The following is a 19,555-nucleotide window of genomic DNA, read 5'->3' as shown; positions in this document are numbered from 1 at the left end:
GATCATGCCTCGTAGATCTGAAACACAAGAAAATCCTTCTATCCCAACTGGGGAAGATTTTGATAGGGTACGTCCTACACCTGGAGTTTGCACTCGATCTCAGGGTCCCATCCCTGATTGTTCTGGTGTTTCCCCGATTGTTGCTAGTTCTCCTCATGGTGAGTTGACTAATGCGGAATTTTGCAAATTAATTCATGTTATTGCTCAGTTGGTTGTTGCTCAGGCTAAGCGGGATGCATCCGGTGTCTTATCTGTTGAGGCCATGAGGGTTGGCAAATTTATAAAGATGAATCCTCATATTTTTACTGTGTGAAGGTACAGAAGTATCCTCGGGCTTTCTTAGATAAAATAGAGAACATATTTAGGGTGATACAGGCCACAATATGGAAGGTGTGAACCTTGAAGCTTACCAGCTCAAGGATTTTGTGTACCAATAGTATGAGGAATAGGATAGGGATAGAGGTAATGTGAATGAGTTGTCTCTGTGGGAGGCCTTTTCTGATGCCTTCTTGGATTGTTTCTTTCTTCAAGAGTTGAGGAAAGCAAAGATGGAAGAGTTTATGAATCTTAAGTAGGGAAGAATGTCTGCTAAGGAATATGCCTTGAAATTTCATCAGTTATCAAGATATGCTCTGGATTTAGTGGCTGGCATGAGGGAGAGAATGAGAAAGTTCACTTATAGGCTATCCCGAGATTTGATCCTTAAAATCAAGACTGCTTTACTGATTAAGGATATGGATATTTTGAGGTTAGTTGTTCACATGCAGCAGGTGGAGGAACAAAAGAAGAAACAGATGGAGTTTGGGGAAAGGTAGGGTAAGAGGAGCAGGTTCTCTTAACAGGATGGTGCTCAGTATCAGGGTGGTCGGGATGGAGGTAAATGGAAAAAGAAGAAGTGGGGGAGTTCTGGTTCCTTCTCTACAGCTAGTGCTCCTTACCCAAAATAGTTAGGTGATAGGCATTAGTAGGGTGGTGATAATTTCCAGGTATGGGGTTCCCAATCTCAGGTGAGTGGGGCTCAATCAGCTTCTTTATGCCCTCCTTGCTGATTATGTAGTCGTCTTTATTGGGGGGTTTATAATGAAGGAAGGTACAAATATTTTAAATTTGGCCAGCCAGGCCATATACTCTGAATTATCTGGTTGGTAAAGGTGCTTCGAGAGCGGTTAAAGCTCTGGTAGCTTCATCTTCTGCTCCTGCACCTAGTGGTGCGGCTTCTGCGCCTGCTCCGATTTCTGGTACCAGCACAGGCCGGAATAGATTATTTGCTCTTACATCTCGGCAGGAATTTGAGGCATCACCTGATGTTGTTATTAATACGTTACAACTCTTTTATCGTGACATGTATTGTCTACTTGATCTGGGGTCTACTCACTTTATGTGACCCCATATGTGTCAAAGTGTATTGATTTTGATCCCAAAGTTATTTTGGATTCTTTTTCTATTTCTACCCCGATAAGTGACTTAGTTATTGCTAAAAGAGTCTATAGGGGGTGTGTGGTAGTCGTTGGTAGCAAGCATACTTTGGCGGATCTGTTTGAACTGGACATGGTGGATTTTATGTTATTCTAGGAATGGATTGGTTACGCTTTTGTTACCTATCCTCAGATTGTCGAGCCCATAAGGTTGTCTTTAGGTTCCTTCTTAGCATTTGGTTCTAGTGGTAAATCAGTTTCTCGAGGTCTTTTCGGATGATCTTCCTAGTGTTCCTCCAGATAGGGAAATTGAGTTTGGTATTGATTTGATTCTGGACACTTGTCCGATATCTATTCCTCCTTATAGAATGGCTCAAGCTGAGTTGAGAGAACTCAAGGAGCAACTTTAGGATCTTCTGGATAAGGATTTTATTCGTCCTAATGTATCCCCGTGGGGTACACCGGTGTTGTTCGTGCATAAGAAGGATGGTTCCCTTCGGATGTGGATTGACTATAGGTAGTTAAATAAGGTAACTGTCAAGAACAAGTATCCTCTTCTAAGGATTGATGATTTGTTTGACCAGTTGCAAGGTGCAAAGTTCTTTTCTAAGATAGATCTTTGGCCGGGGTATCATTAGCTTAAGATTAGGGAGGATGATATCCCTAAGACGGCTTTTCGTACTCGGTATAGGCACTTTAAATTCTTAGTTATGTCATTTGATTTGACTAATGGCAGACCTTGAAGGAATAATAGTTATATGCTAAGTTATCTAAGTGTGATTTTTGGTTAAACATTGAAACTTTCTTGGATCATATTATTTCTAATGAGGGGATAATGGTGGATCCTCAGAAGGTGACGGTGGTTAAAAGGTGGCCTAGACCCATGACTCCAACCGACATTCAGAGCTTCTAGGGTTTGGCTGGGTATTATCGGTGGTTTGTGAAAAGTTTCTTGACTATAGCTACTTCTTTGACTAAGTTGACTTAAAAGAAGGTAAAGATTTCTTGGTCAGATGCTTGTGAAGGGAGTTTCGAGAAGTTGAAAGACAAGCTAACTTTGGCTCAAATTTTGACATTGCCTGAAGGTAATGATGGGTTTGTGGTTTATTGTGATGCATCTAGGGTGGGCCTTGGTTGTGCTTTGATGCAGCATGGGAAGGTGATTGCCTATACTTCTAGGTAGTTGAAGGTGCATGAAAAGAACTATCCTACTCATCATTTGGAGCTGTTGGCAGTGGTTTTTGCTTTGAAAATATGGCGGCATTACTTGTATGGTGTTCATGTGGACATCTTTTCTGATCATAAGAGACTACAGTATGTGTTCACTCAGAAGGAGCTAAATCTCAGAAAAGGAGATGGTTGGAGCTTCTCAAGGATTATGATATGAGTCTTTACTACCACCCAGGTAAAGCTAACGTGGTTGCTGATACTCTTAGCAGGTTATCCATGAGGAGTTTGGCTCATGTGGATGAGAAGAAGCGGGAATTGGTGAAGGATATCCAGCGCTTGGCTAATCTTGGAGTTTGTCTCTTAGACTTCAAGAACGATGGTGTGATGGTGCAGGAAGTGGTTCGCTCGTCTCTTGGCATAGAGATTAAGGAAAAACAAGTGCTAGATCCTATCTTGATAAAAATCAAGAGTGATGTTAGTAGACAAAAGGTAATGTTATTTGAGATCAGTGGTGATGGTACTTTATGGTACCAAGGGAGATTGTGCATTCCTAATGTCGATGGGTTGTGAAAAAGGATTTTAGAGGACACGCACGAATCGCGCTATGTTGTTCATCCTGGTTAAACTAAAATATATCATGATCTCAAGGAGATATATTGGTAGAATGGTATGAAGAGGGATGTGATTTATTTTGTGGCGAAGTGCATGGTGTGTCAACAAGTTAAGGTTGAGCACATGAGGCCAGGTGGGTTGTATCAAGAAATTTATTTTCCCGAATGGAAATAGAAGGTGATCAATATGGATTTCATTACTGATCTTCCTCGATCTCAAAATTAATTTAGTTTGGTTTGGGTCATCGTGGATAGGATGACGAAGTCTGCTCACTTCTTGCCAGTGAGGACTACCTTTTCAATGGAGGATTATGCAAAGTTGTAACTTTAGGAAATTATGAAGTTGCATAGGGTACCTATTTCGATTATCTCTGATCATGGTACGCAGTTTTTATCTCACTTCTGGCGGTCTTTTCAAAAGGGATTGGATACTAAGGTGAGTCTGAGTACTGCTTTTTATCCTCAGACATATGGGCAAGCAGAGAGGACTATTTAGACATTAGAGGGTATGTTTTGTGCATGTATGATTGATTATGGTGGCAATTGGGTTAAGCATCTACTTTTGGTAGAGTTTGCTTACAACAATAGCTATCATTCTAGTATTTGGTATGGCCCCTTTTGAAGAATTGTATGGTAGGAGATTTAGATCTCCTATTGGTTGGTTTGAGCTTAGTGAAGCAGATATGTTTGGTCCGTACTTGGTTTATCAGGCTAAGGAAAGGTGAAGGTAATTCGGGATAGGCTTAAGGCTTCCCAAAGTTGCCAAAATTCCTATGCGGATGTAAGGCGTAGAGACTTGGAGTTTAGGGTTGGGGATAAGGTGTTCCTCAAGGTATATCCCACAAAGGGAGTAATGCAGTTTGGCAAAAGAGAGAATCTCAGTCCCTGGTATATTGGTCCTTATGAGGATATGCAGAGGGTTGGAAATATTGCTTATGAATTGGAGTTTACTTCTATCTTGAACTCCATTCATCTGGTATTTCCTGTATTTATGTTGAGGAAATGCATTGGTGATCCTTCTTTGGTTGTTTCTTTGGAAGTACTGGGACGGGTTCTCTATCCTATGAAGAGGTCCCGATTAAGATATTGGATAGGTAGGTTCGTCGGTTGCAGACCAAGCATGTGGCCTCGATTAAGGTTCTATGGAAGAACCACAAGGTAGAAAAGGCTATATGGGAAGTGAAAGCAGACATGAAGTCCAAGTATTCGCAATTGTTTTCTGCTTCGGATATTTGTGCGGAAGGTATATGTTTTTGAAAACACATCTTTACTTTCTGAGTTTGTTAAAGGAAAGGCTGATTTCCTTATATCTTTGTTTTAAATCTTAAAGGTAAGAGTAAAGGCATCTAAGGGGTGTAAGTCATACATGTACTACCTTGTCCGTCATTCGAGGACGAATGTTCCTAGTGGGGGAGACTAAAACACTCTAGGTTTTGACCCTTAGAAAATTTCCTGGATTTCTGGTCTCTAGACTGGGTACGACTAAGGGAAATGACTCGTACACAGGGATACAAGTGGTATGGGTAAGTTGTATGCTAACCATTGTTGGTTGGTGGGGTTGATTTTGTTTCTGGAATGGATTCGACTTAGGTGGTACGAGTCATATCGGTGGATACATGTTGTTTGGTTACTTTACTTAATCTTATGATTGATAACTTAAGTTGGATCTAAGTATAAGTGGATCATCTTGAGCCGTAAGCCAAGGTACGAGTCATACCATAAACTCGTATGGTGGGCAGTATTCAATCCCCTTGGGATTCTATTCTGCCAGGGGTACGGATCATGGGTACTAGTCGTACACTTGGATACGACATGGTTTAAGGGTGAGTCATCCTTGGACAGTGTTAGGTCCAAGAGAGATGGCCTTGGGTACGAGTGATGGGTTTCACTCGTATTGGAGGGTACGACTGGTATGGATATTTGTACCCACCTAACAGGATTTTTAGGGATTTAAGTGAGGGTAATCTGGATATTTCTCCACTTATCCAAATAAGGCCCCACGACTTATATTCCTATTGAGAGGTTATTTACCCTAATATTCTATTTATTTAACACTTAGAAGCTTTCATAAACAATCTATAATTCTCTCAAAGACTTGTGGGTGGAGAAAAGCTAGGATTTCATCTTAAGGATTAATTTGGGGCTTTTGTTCATGATTTCTCTCCATCAACTTTGTCAATTAAGGCATGTTCTCTTCCGTCATTGATAGTTCCAACTAAAGGCATGGTTTTATACAATGTTTTCATGGTTTGATTATTGTATGGTTTTAGGTTTTCAAATATAAATTGGGGGTTTTCGTTATAAATGCTTGATTATGGTTTTTTCATGTTTTACTTATGCTTTTATATGCTTTAATGGTAGTTTTGGATAATTGATTTCATGTGAATGGTTACTTGGTAATGGATTTTGGTTTTGGTAATATTATGCCCCCAATGTGTTTGATAAAATGCCTATAAGAATGCTTTCTCTACATTGTTGAACTTTTATGGAACTTATGCATGGTTTAAACTTAGTGATGGAACCCTAATGGTTTAAATAGTTTGAAATGGTTTAAAGGAATGGTTTGGCTTAATAAATATACTTGTGGGGTAGAAGTGAATCCCCCAAGTTGATATGGTAATGAACACTTATGGGATACATGGGAATCCCCCAAGCTAATTGGACAATATAATCTATAGGTACATGGGAATCCCTTGATCTTTAAAAAGGTTTGTCTAAGGACAATACTTGTAAGTTATAGTCGGTATGACGATACCACTATCTAATAGCCTTGGTTAATGATAACAGTATAATAGTTTGATTGGAAATGGTTTTAATTGGGCAATAAAGGCGGGGTGTGAAAGCTAACCATGAAGGTGAGGGTCCAATGGACAAACATCGGAAACTCATGTTTGCCGACATGAGGGGTAGTTCATGGCGACCTTATATGATACTATGAGGTACATAGAATCCTCTAAGTACACTATACATATGTATCCTGGAGAGTGAGGGTACATGGGAATCCCCAACTCTTATGGTATCTTCGATTCGTGTGGCTACACCCATCAGGGCCTGTTCAGGGGGTTACACTGGACCCATATAGCCCATGGGTAGTTTTAGGATGGTCAAGCTTACATATCCAGGTTAATGATTTTAAATGCATGCTAAACATGGTTCCCTTTCCCGACATGGTGATATATATATATATATATATATATATATATATATATATATATATATATGTATGGTTTGCTTGCATATGGATAGTTTACTTGGTTTCATTAAATGGAATTATTTTATCCTTGTCCTAAATTCATACTAGCGTTCACCCACTAACCCATCTTCGAGCGCTATATCTCCACGTGATGCAGGAACCGGTCTTTCTACTCCTCCTGCTTAGCACTCAGGCATTCGGGGTCAGCTTTTGGATTGAAGTGGTAAGCTTTCATCTTTTCAGAAGGCTCCATTTCATGGATGTTATTTCATACTTTGATTTATTTATGGATATTGGTTTTATCTATGGTTGGGGGCATGTCCTAACCGGATTCTAATATTCTTTTGGTTAGAGGCTTTTATGGGACTACTATGGTTTGGCATGGGCGGGATCGGTATTAGTGTCAGTCTTAGTATTATGATTGTTATTGGAGTTGATACCGTTGGACTAAACTTCTCACTGTTCTATCCTTTAATATTATGTTATAGAACTTGGTTTGGTTATTATTTGGGGTTATGGTTTTGGTTTGGTTTGGTATAGTTGGACAGTTGAACTCGATCGGGTCGGTCACGGTCGTGATCCTATCCCAGAGTCTTCATGTGATTCAATACACTATCTTGTTAAATGTTTGGAATTCAGCCGACTCAAGTTACACGTAGGTTTGTTGAGTTAGGCATTGGAGGCAGTCTCCGATCCTAGTTGGACTTAGGAGCCCATTACGATAAGGCCCTCGTTTGGATCGTGTCAGCAGTATGATGATAAAATATTGCATTTAAATCTCATCAATTTACAGTCTATGACACCTTTATATGGACAAGATATTGAGTTTAAATCTCAATGAACCATATTAATGATATAATAATGGAAAAGGTTAAATAATGTGTGTTTGATGATAAGTCTGAAAGATGACAAATCACTATTGTGATTGTACAGATGTGCGTGTGCGTAGAAAAGGACAAAATCTTTCTCTACAACATATGTATGCCCCAATTTGCTCTTGAAGTAGAAATATGTTGAAAGAAGTTCTAAGTTATCATAATTTGATAGGCTTAAGGCATAATTATATTTCAATCCTAGGGAATGATAATTTCAACAGTTATAAGTATAGATCCATTTCCTGGGGTAAATGTCATAATATTTAATAAAGTTTATTAATAAAAATGTGCCTTGATTGTGATGGTATCACAACTCATTTCTGAAAGAGGCAGAATAGTTTAGTCATTTTAAAATCTACTCTTAAAGTAGTAAATCTAAAATTTATTCATGTAATAGTAAATTTAAAATTTACTAAAACAAAAAGCACATGTCATGATAATTTGGAGTCTACTAGAATAAAGTTTCATAAGTTGACTTGAACAATTGTGACGACTAGTATAAAAGTTCATAAGTTGACATGAACAATTGTGACATCCTGACATGTATTGAAGAACTAAAAGATTCTTCAATAATTGTTTATGTTGGTTGTTCTTATGAAAAATTGGTTGGACCAACTAATATTGAGATTGGATCCCTTAAAATTTGAAAAAAAAAAAAGGTGAATTGGACCTATTCACCTGTTATGTGATATGTTTAATAGATGCATTAATACATGATTACATTAAAATTTATCATCAACTTATAATTTGACATAAATAAAATTATTTGTACAAAATAATTGAGTTAAGAGCACAACCTCCAGATTGATAAATATTCAAATTGGTTTGGCATCAAATATCATCACAAAATTAGTTGAATTATTGTTTATGAGAATAAAACTTCATGTGCTAGTTTGAAATATGATGCATTATATACATACAAAAGTACTTGTATGCATCAAATCAATAAATTATGATTAATTTCTCCTCAGAATTAATCAAGGTCAGGGACCATATATTTTTCATCTAATAATTTTGATGTGCGGTATATGATTAATGGATATACCATAATGCACAAAGATGGATTCCTCAAATAAGATGAGGATGGATGTTAGTTTTTCTAACATAAGGGGGAGATAATAAATAGTTATAAAGTATGTTAGGAATTATCATCAGATCCTCATTCAAAATATAATTCAAGTCAAACGCTAGGAGCATTTACTAATACCAAATTGATTTCATATTTAGCTATGGATGCTTCTGTTGTGTGTTCCCGAAGGATAAAGTCTACAGCATACATGAAGCGTGGTATACCAAAATCAATTCCATATGAAATAATCCTTAAAAATGATAAGAAACAAATGATCATAATAAGGAGGCAATGTACTCTTGAAGAGTCTACGATATAACACTTTATGAAATCTTATGAGAGGTTTAGGTAGCTAAAGATAATGATGTGATGACATCTCAAAATTTTATGTCATATTGCGAACTGGCGTAAATGATATATTGTAGACAATATCTTTGATATAATATAGTGCAGTGTTGAAAGATTATGAGGTTTTAAACTTTACGTTTATTTGAGCATCGTAATATAAAAATATTTATAAAGTGACATGGAAGGATGCATCTTGGCACGTATAAAACTTATTTGATTTGCAATCCAGACATTAGAAGACATCACACATGAAATTTTGAATATTGTCACTTGGCAAAATCTATATGAAAATCCACAGAGGATTCAAAATGTTTGAGGCATATAAAAGTTTCTGGAAAGCTTGTTTATAATCCTTATAATGGATAAATTGATAATTTAAATATTATTAAAATTCTTGAAGAGTTTTTAAAAGTGATAAATTATCTACTGGAAAAAAGTTGAAATGAGATATATACATAATTGAATTGGTTATAAAGTACCATATCTTGTGCAATTGATGCATTTATACATCTTGCTATATCTATGAGCATAATATATTTTTACTCCCTGTGGAGATAGTGAAATAAGATCACTTGCAAATTGCGAATGAAAGTCACTATATGAATGTGTTTATTCTAACGAATATTGTCAAGGCTTTGAATATACAAGATATTTATATTATCGACATAAGGGTTCAATACATACATATTATTTATTGTTATGAAAGGTTGCTTTGATACCATGCTGGAAATCAAATTATGGTGATATAGTGGCTACACACAAAGCAAGTAAAAAAATGTATGCGGTCAAGGTCAATGATACATCTCATTCAAGAAAAATATGATTTGAAATACCCACTTATCAAGATGTTGCATGCATAACATAACTAGTGGGAGGATTCATAAAAGGAGAAAGAATGAAGCACACTTAGTCAAAGTTATCTTTATACATGAGCTTCAAAAAATGATGATATCAACGTGCAATAGATTCATTTGAGTGATAATATGAATGATTATTCACCAAGTCTCTACCGACTACAACTTTGAAAAGAAGGTACACAAGATTGAAATGTGAAGATTCAAGACTTTGAATTGATGCTTCCATCAGGGGAACCTGTGCGCACTGTACTCTTTTTCCCTTTTAAGGTTTTGTCCCACTTGGTTTTCCTTGTAAGGATTTTAATGAGACAGCCGAAATGCGTATTATTAGAGATGTGTACTGTTTTTCCTTACTAAATTTTTTTTGGTAAAATTTTAACGAGGAATATTATCTATCAATAAGACATTGTGTTATAAATGTATCTACATTATATTGAATGTGTATCAAGATATAGTAAATATCTATCAAGATATATTGAGCATGTATCAAGATTAGTGAGTATCTATCGTGATATGAAATGTCTATCTTTTGGAGAGAAATTAGGAGCAATTTCCCCTATAAATACTTATAAATTCTCTTCTTGTTGTTTTATTAGTTTATAACAAAAAGAGTGTTTCACCACTTATTTCTCCTCGTAATTACCCTACTAAATCAATTAGAAAATATATTGAGCAATGATAATTATAAACGCCTAAATTTAAATCTATAAACCAATTTAAAATAGGAAACGTGTATAAATGGGAAAACTTTTTTACCCCAATATATCTCTCTCATAAATATCCTACACAGAGAGTGTGAACTCATATACACATCTATTTTAGAACACATGCGATTTTTTAAAAATAAAATTAATTAATATTTCTTTTATCAAAAATGGCTACAACTTGCAATTAAATAGTTAATTTTATAATTATGAAAAAATAGAGTTATAGACTGAGATAAATCTTCTGAAAAGTATATCTACTATAATTTTCACTAATTATTTTTGATGAGTTTTCCATTAGATCATGCCTAACGGGATTAATAATATTACAAAACAACAAAAAAGAAGGTATCTTACAAAAGTTCAAAAATCAAATAATATCATATCAAATGGAAAAGTATATATATATATATGGTCAATAGTTTTGATCTTGTTGATTGCTCTAAAGTGAATCTTTTGGAGGATATTTCCTATCAGGATCTTTGGGTGCTGTTTTTGCTGAACAGTCGCATGTTTCTCTCCCTCCAAATGTGATACACAGCCCCTGCTAGCATCATTGTTCTATACACTTGGATCTCTTGGACTGTGTCCCCTTGTCCATTTCTCAGCCCATGATAATTTTGCATTCCACTGCATAGGTCCTCTCTTGATACTCAAGCCATTGCGTTAGCATCCTCCTTATATATATGCTGAGACATCATGGATAAAGAACAAGTGCGCAATACTCTCGTTTACCTGCTTACAAAGAGGACAGACTAGACTTGTTGAGACGCCCCATTTATGTAGTTTTATCTCGAGTAAAGAATCTCTTGTGGGCAGCTATTTGCAATATAAAGATCCATATAAGCATTTGAGTCCCAAATTATTACAGGTGAACTTTCTCTATGGTACCTTCTGATATTGGCCTCTTAACCCGGTATAGAAGCTTTTCATAGAAAACAGTGGTATTTTTGTATATCAGTCATAGCCTACCATGCTCTATTGAGGTATTTAGTAGCTAGTAGGATCTTCAAAGTGGCCCAAGATGCCTGTTTTAGTACTTCTTCCAGCAAGTTCCTTTCCCCCATAGTAATAGTGAATCCATATAATTTTTACAATCTCTCACTTGAACTCCACATATTTTTATCACTATAACCTCATAATTGTATGTCAATTTATGAGCTCAATATTTGTTACTATAAATTGAAGTATCTCCAAACTATCTCGTCAATATATCATGCCAATATGGAGAGGCAAGTGCACATAACCAATTTTGAGCCACCACTTTAGTTATAGACAAAATGTATAAATTTTGCAAGTTTAGCCACTTAGAATTAACTCCCGACAAAATGGGCGTCCGAAGTTCTAACTATTGCCTAGTATATTACGCGTACAAGAAAACTTCAGATACTTTTGTCTGAAGTTAGCTTGCCAAAGCCTTGCTTCAGACAACTAAGAAACAAGAAAATTTGAGACAATTACTATGGAGGAGGAATATGAAATGACTTTTTCACCCTCTAGCTCATGACCATTTTTGTTGTGCATTTTGTGTAACATCTTTTGATAGTACAAGGGGTGGGAAGCCTCTGAAAAGTTTTAACTTCACCTGTCCAAGACAAATGGCCTGGTGAAAAGGTGTTTGATTGGATATTTATTTCACAGAATGCAATTACACCTTAAATATGGTGCAGGGGAAGACTGAAAAAACACTGATTGTAGAGTAAAATCCAATAGTAGCATATAACAACTCCTCAACAATGTAGAAATTGTGCAATCCACTGGACTGAGAAATGGAGAGCACGCCAGAATAGGCAGCGTAGAGAGTGTTGTATTGAAATTTGGATTATCCTGAAGGAGAAATGCTTCGTGATGTACAGCTTTTCTTGTATAACATTATCATCAAATGGTTATCGAGCAGTACAATCCAACAGGTTCGAGCACACAAGACGGGGAATGGCTTGCACGAATTGCAGCATGGCTTTTGGAAGAAGATGCAACCCAATCTTATGCTATTATCTCAATTGTCATATGCACAATGCTAAGTCTCAACACTACTATTGGCCATATTAGCAGAGCATAGGATTCACAAAACAAATAGTGAATAGCTAATCATCAGTACAAGAAAACAGAAGGAAAAAAAAGTGAATTTATTAAACTTCTCCCATTGTTGCAGGACACTAGGACAGAACAATTCTCCTATAACCTACTATTGCTCTCACTGCAATACCTTGGACAGGCCTAAGCAACTTGATGATGGTGCCTCTGGTTACAGTACACTGAATATGGCATCCACTAACAGAGGCGGATCAAATATTTGAAACTTATGAGTTCCTATAGTAATTTCAAATTAACTTACTATAATAACTAGGTCCACAATCAAATATTTTAAAAAAAAAAAAAATAGTGAATTATTCAAATACATATACAAGGTATTGAGTATAGGTTACTGGTTCTGCGAATTCGTAGGTAAAGCTTTGGATCCGCCTCCACGTGCTGATTTAGCCAAACAGGACGGTGGATCCATAGTTTATTGCACTAATGCTTACAAAGCTTGTCTCTTTTGGTATGCCCAAGTACAATTAAGGGTTCAATGACATGTTTGAAAGTCATCTAACCTGTTATTTCTAGCTGCCAAGTTTCAAAGCTTGTCTCTTTTGCTATGCTCAAGTACAATTAAAGTTTCAATGACATGTTTGAAAGTCATCTAACCTGTTATTTCTAGCTGTCAAGTTTCATGGTCAATTTGCAATATCACTCCATTTTCCGTCAAAGAGCTGCATAATTGTCTTACCCATGATCCACTCCATGGCAGAAGAAGGTAAATGTCCTTGCTTAGCCAGATAAGAGACTGCTTCTCTTGATTCCTTATACCCACATTCGGCTACAATGAAGGGGAAGTCACTGCAGCACGTAGATAGGTTCAAAATCCAGAGATCACTAGACAACTATTTTTTGAACATGGTCGCATGATCACTAGAGAACATTTTGGCCCTCAATTTAGAAGTTCTAAGGTTGTTCTAATGAGAAATGAACAATAAGAATATTATCTATTACCTTCCCCACATGACACGGTGTGCACCATAACTGGAGACTAGCTCAGCAAGAACTTGAGATAAGTCCTCATATGGATATGGATTTCTTGACACTCTGAACAAAGCACTAAATTTTACATATATCTGTCACAATGCAAATACGACCTCAGATATCAATCAACTCAATAACCTTAAGCCAACTGTTGGTGATCACAATAGGCTAAGCATGAAATAGTTCGGTAATTGCATTTCAAAGTCTCCACCTTCCTTTTTCTCATGTATTATGAGTTGTCTGGGGAGGGTAAGTGTACGCAGTCCATACCACTACCTCAGAGGTGAGGTAGAGAGGTTGTTTCCGATAGACCCCCGGCTCAAGACAAAACAGTCTAGAAAAGAAATAGTTAAGGAACATATATCAAAGCAATAAGAAAAAAAATACAGAAGTAAAGAGGATACATTTCCATTTTACTATCAAGCAAATCTAAGGCGTGGGCAACTAACGAACACGAGAGCCATCGGGAAGATCAACGTAAGGTCCCCAATCTAATTGCAAACAACAAGAAGAGCCTACTACTTTTCACTGATTGCTACTACCCATAGAGAAATTATCAAATAAGACACAATACATCAAACCATATTAGTCTTTTACTAGCATTCAACAGGATGGCTAACTTTAGTATGTCTAACAAATGGAGGGAGGAAAAAAGCATCATGATGACCGCTACCGAGGCACGAAGCACTTCATATTCCTATTTTTTGGGGAACATCTTAAAAATTGATGATTAGGCAGGACTCACGCAACAGTAGAAAAGAAAGTCTCAATGTCTTGAGTCCCAATTATAAAGGTTTAGAATCTTGAGGATGTTGAGAGCAAAGAACTTACTAGGTTCGGTTTTTTTTAAACAATGTTAGTCTTCTACAGGATCCGAATCATCTAACATGCAGACGTTACATATTGAACTAACTGTAGAATAAAGAAATCAAGTATGAGTTTCAGCAAATGTTACCTGTGGGAATCTTGAAAGCTTTAACAGTTCTGAGAAACCTCGTCTTTCCTCATCATTTCTACAAGACAGATAAATCAACTAACATTATTCTTTGTATTCTCGCCCATGAATGACGATTTAGAAGAAAATTTCAGTGATGGCTTACTTTGGAGGCTTACAGAAAGCCAGATGATCAAGCAAAACTATAGTTGAGGGAAATTCTGTGCACAGCTTCTCAATTTCTTGCAAATGCAGAAGCAGACCCTGAAAGAACCCATCATAGTTAGTCTACCATTAACATCGTTATTAATAGCGGAACTGATGAAGGATGCTGTTTTTTTTCCAGTGATGCTAACTACTCTCAGTTTGGTTTTTTAGTCTTGATATTTTGCTGTCTCTGTAGATTACTTTTTGCTGTAAGTTACTAGATCTTTAGAAGCTTTGTAGTGTGTGGTTGTGCTTTATTTCAGCACCACTTAAGGAGACAGGTTCCCAGATTTTGAGGGATATTTCAGACCACATGTAGTATATATTTTTTGCTGTATGAATGAAAAATCTGTCCTGCTTCTCAGATTTTTCTCTCCATTTTCATGTCTGTTTTTTCTCTCTCTCCTTCAATTGACATCAGTGCAAGATTGATCTTTAAGAGACTGTTTTCTGAGCAAAAACACAGCAAAGATCACCCAACAAACTTAACTTGTTCAGGTCTCTTTTTGTCCAGTTTTCCTTTTTTCACATGGCTTCCATCAGCTCTCCTCTTTCACCTCCTATCTTTAATGGAGAGAATTACCAAGTTAGGGCTGTAAAGATGAGGACATACTTGAAAGGTCTTGGTTTATGGAAACATGTTGAGGAAGACAATGCTCCAGAACCTTTGAGAGCAAACCCAATTCTTCAGCAGATCAGAAATCATGAAGAAGAGATTGCAAAAGGTCCAAAAGCCTTGTCTTTCATTCGCGCTGCCGTCTCCGAATCAATTTTTACAAGGATAATGGCATGTGAAACTGCCAAAGAAGCTTGGGATATGCTGAAGCAAGAATTTCAGGGGAGTGATAGGACAGGACAAATGCAAATATTGAATCTAAGAAAAGAATTTGAGATGTTAAGGATGAAAGAGACTGAAAAAGTGAAAGATTATATTGATAGGATCATGAAAATTGTTAATCAGATTCGATTATTGGGAGAAAAAGTAGAAGAGCAGAGGATTGTTGAGAAGGTGATGGTGACACTCCCAGAGAAGTTCGAAGCAAAAATCTCCTCAATAGAAGATACTTGGGATATGTCTCATGTCACGTTGAATGAACTATCCAACGCTTTTCAAACTGTGGAGCAAACAAAAGCTTTTAGAGAGGAAGAGAGTTCAAATAAAGTTGCTCTTGTGGCTGATCAAAAGTCTAAAGCTCAGTCTGATGGTGAATTAAAAGGGAAATTAAATAGAAGACATGGCAAGGAGAAGAAGGAGCAATATAACAACAAAGGGAGATATAGAAGATCGAAGTATCCACCTTGTCCCTATTGTATAAAGACCAATCATACAGAGAAGTTTTGTTGGTACAGACATGGAGTTCAATGCAAGGTCAGCAAACAGTTTGATCGTGTGGATAAGGTCTGCAAAACAAATCAAGCCCGACCAGCTCAAGTGCAGCCAACTCAAGTTGCTGAAAATGTAGAAGACCATGAAGAGAAGTTGTTTGTAGCTTCTATTATTGGAGAATGCAATATAGTATCTCAAGATCATGATGTGTGGCTTGTTGATAGTGGATGTACACATCATATGACAGCTAACTTGAATAACTTTGAAAGTTTGAACAAAAATTATTTTTCCAAAGTCAGAGTTGGAGATGGCAGACTCTTGGATGCAAAGGGCAAAGGAGCAGTTGTTGTTCAAACTCCATCAGGTATAAAGCTTATGTCTGATATATTATTTGTTCCTGAAATAAGCCAAAGTCATTTGTTCCTGAAATAAGCCAAAGTCTTCTAAGTGTTGGTCAGTTGCTTGAGAACAATTATGCCTTGTTATTTAAAGATAAAGCATGTGAAATCATGGATCCAACTGGTATAAAATTGCTCATGGTCAAAATGCTCAATAGAAGCTTTCCTCTTGATTGGGAACATACTGAGATTGGAGCTTATGTCGGCATACAAGATGACATTTATGTCTGGCATAAAAGGCTTGGCCACATCAATTTTAAGTCTTTAAAAATGATGCAAAATAAGAAACTTGTGACAGATTTTCCTTCCATAAATGAAAACTCTAATATATGTGGAGTGTGTCAAATTGGGAAGCATCAATCACCATTTCCTATGAATCAGGTCTGGCGAGCTACTAAAAAGCTCCAACTAATACACACTGATGTGTGTGGACCTATGAGCACTCCTTATAATGGCAGAAAATACTTTCTTTTGTTCATTGATAACCTTACAAGGTTTTGTTGGGTTTATTTTTTGAAGCAAAAATCTGAAGTGTTTGCCGCATTTCAAAAGTTTAAAGCAACTGTTGAAAATCAATGTGGCTCTTTGATAAAGATCTTAGGTCTGATGATGGAACAAAGTTTACTTCCAATCAGTTTAAGGATTTCCTTCAGAAAGCAGGAATTAATCATCAACTTACTGTTACTTACACACCATAGCAAAACGGTGTAAGTGAAAGGAAAAAAAAGTCCATTATGAATATGACTTGGTGTCTTCTATTTGAGAAAGGGTTGCCAAAGGTGTTATAGGTCAAAGCTGTCAATACCGTTGTCTATCTTCAGAATAGATTGTCGACAAGAGCTGTTGAAGAAAAGATGTCATATGAAGCATGGATTGGATCCAAGCCAACAGTGTCACATCTTAAAGTGTTCGGTTGCATATGTTACTCTTATATTCCCGAAGTTAAAAGGGATAAGCTTGATCAAAGAGCCGATGTTGGAATATTTGTGGGCTATAGCAACACTTCGAAAGGCTATAGGATTTTAAATCCTATTTCACAGAAAATACATGTGAGTAGAAGCATTAAGTTTGATGAGAATGTTATGTGGGACTAGAAGAAGATGGTTGTTTCTTCTTTATAGATCACTAATCAAGAACAAAGTGTCCAACAAGAAGAATCAATTCCATATGAAGAAGATTCTGATGATTTCGCGGTAAGAGGTACCAGATCAATTGAAGATATATATAGAAAATGCAATGTTGCTATATTGGAGCCAACAAGTGTAGACAATGCATTGCAAATTCAAGAATGGAGGGCTGCCATGGAGGAGAAGCTCAATGTGACTAACAAGAATGATACGTGGGTACTTGTACCTAGACCTCACGATAGGCAGGTTCTTGGAACTAGATAGGTGTTCAAGACTAAGTTGAACTCAGATGGCACACTCAACAAGTACAAAGCGAGGCTGGTCGTAAAAGGTTATGCCCAACAACATGGAATTTGATTTTCTTGAAACCTTTGCACCAGTTGCAAGGTTTGATACCATCAGATTGCTTCTCGCAGTTGCAGTACACCAAGGGTGGCAAGTATTTCAACTCGATGTAAAATCCGTTTTTCTTAACGAGTTTCTTGAAGAGAAAATTTATGTACAGCGGCCTGAAGGTTTTAGAGGATTTGGCGATCAGGTATACTTGTTAAGAAAAGCACTTTATGGCTTGAAGAAGGTACCTAGGGTCTGGTATGCACAAATTGATAGTTACTTACTGAATTTGGGGTTCAATAGAAGCTGCAATGAAGAAACCTTGTATATCAGACTACAAACTGATGACTCTCTCGTAGTTTCGCTCTATGTTGACAATCTGTTGGTGATTGGCAACAACACAAAGTCTATCATAGACTTCAAAGAGAAAATAAATAAGGTTTTTGAAATGAATGATCTAGGAAAGATGACTTATTTCTTAGGAATAGAGGTTAGTCAATCTTCTCAAGCAATTTTTATTGCTCAGAAGAAAAATGCTGCGGAAATATTAAAGAAGTTTTGCCTTGACAAATGCAAACCAGTAAGTACGCCTGCAGTTTAAGGAGACAAAATAACGAAAAAAGATGAATCTTATTTGGTTGATGCTTCACTTTTTAAAAGTTTGCTTGGTTCTCTATTGTACCAATCTGCCATAAGGCCTGATATTATGTACACAACAAGTGTGTTGTCAAGGTTTATGCATTCACCAATTGAAATTCACCTCAAAGCAGCAAAAAGAATTTTGAGGTACATTCGAGGCACCATTGATTATGGTCTGTTCTATAAAAGAACCACATCTATGAAATTGTTGGGGTTCACTGATAGTGACTGGGCTGGGTCACAAGATGACATGAAAAGCACTTCCGGATATTGTTTCACTCTAGGATCAGGTGTCATTTGTTAGTGCACAAAGAAGTAGGGAACTGTGGCTCAATCAACTGCTGAAGCAGAGTACATTGCTGCCTCAGGGGCTGTTAATCAAGCTTTATGGTTGAGAAAAATCTTGAGTGACTTGGCGTTTCAGCCAAGCAAAGCAACAGAAGTCCTTTGTGATAACAAGTCTGCAGTTGTTATGGTAGAGAATCCAGTCTTTCATGGAAACACTAAACACATTAAAATCAAATATCACTCCATTCGAGAAGTCGAAAGAGAGAATGAAGTTCAAATTCTGCATTGCTATGGTGAAGACCAACTAGCTGATATCTTCACAAAAGCATTACAGAAACGCGATTCGAGTTTCTTAGATCTAAGCTTGGAGTAACCAGCAACACTTGCATCAAGGAGGAGTGATGAAGGATGTTGTTTTTTTTCCAATGATGCTAACTGCTGTCAGTTTGGTTTTTTAGTCTTGATATTTTGTTGTCTCTATAGATTACTTTTTGTTGTAAGTTACTAGATCTTTAGAAGCTTTGTAGTGTGTGGTTGTGCTTTATTTCAACACAACTTAAGGAGACAGGTTCCCAGGTTTTGAGGGATATTTCAAACCATATTTATTATATATTTTTTGCTGTATGAATGAAAAATCTATCCTGCTTCTCAGATTTTTTCTCTCCTTTTTCATGTCTGTTTTTCTCTCCTTCAGGAACGAGAAATTCAAGGAAAATCATTGAGTTAAACCATGAAAAGCTTGTAAAAGTACCTAAAGTAAGCAACATATAGGCATAATACATCAATATGACCCTAAACTTGACACCAAATTATAACTTTGATCTTAAACTTTGACAGTGCACAAATATGACCTTTAACTATTCAAAACTGCAAAAATATTACCTTTGGTCCTACGTGGCAAAATGCGTGTTCAACACGCAAAACTGGGCGCGTCCAGCTTAAAATCTAAGGGCATAATACATAAATATGACCCTAAACTTGACACCAAATTTATAAC

At 36.7% G+C, this 19,555-nt stretch overlaps 1 protein-coding gene across 4 annotated transcripts in view; it reads right to left on the bottom strand.

The window, feature by feature from the left end:
- Positions 1 to 10,608: 10,608 nt before the first annotated feature.
- LOC107876760 overlaps positions 10,609 to 19,555 on the bottom strand; it is a 17,701-nt gene continuing 8,754 nt past the window's right edge. For 3 of the 4 annotated variants that reach the window (XM_016723618.2, XM_016723630.2, XM_016723627.2), the window contains 4 exons: positions 14,406 to 14,503; positions 14,261 to 14,318; positions 13,276 to 13,397; positions 12,587 to 13,122 (listed from right to left, as the gene is read on the bottom strand). In XM_016723618.2, coding sequence (XP_016579104.1) covers positions 12,960 to 13,122; positions 13,276 to 13,397; positions 14,261 to 14,318; positions 14,406 to 14,503 — 441 coding nt within the window. In that variant the 3' untranslated portion in view covers positions 12,587 to 12,959. Of the gene's footprint in view, positions 10,978 to 12,586; positions 13,123 to 13,275; positions 13,398 to 14,260; positions 14,319 to 14,405; positions 14,504 to 19,555 lie in introns of those variants that run through there. The other variant, XM_016723623.2, reaches the window with a different exon arrangement.

The sequence above is a fragment of the Capsicum annuum genome, unplaced genomic scaffold, assembly GCF_002878395.1.
Source record: "Capsicum annuum cultivar UCD-10X-F1 unplaced genomic scaffold, UCD10Xv1.1 ctg5038, whole genome shotgun sequence".
Lineage (NCBI taxonomy): Eukaryota > Viridiplantae > Streptophyta > Magnoliopsida > Solanales > Solanaceae > Capsicum > Capsicum annuum.
Note: the sequence above shows the minus strand (reverse complement) of the source record. Positions and strands in the feature narration are given on the sequence as shown.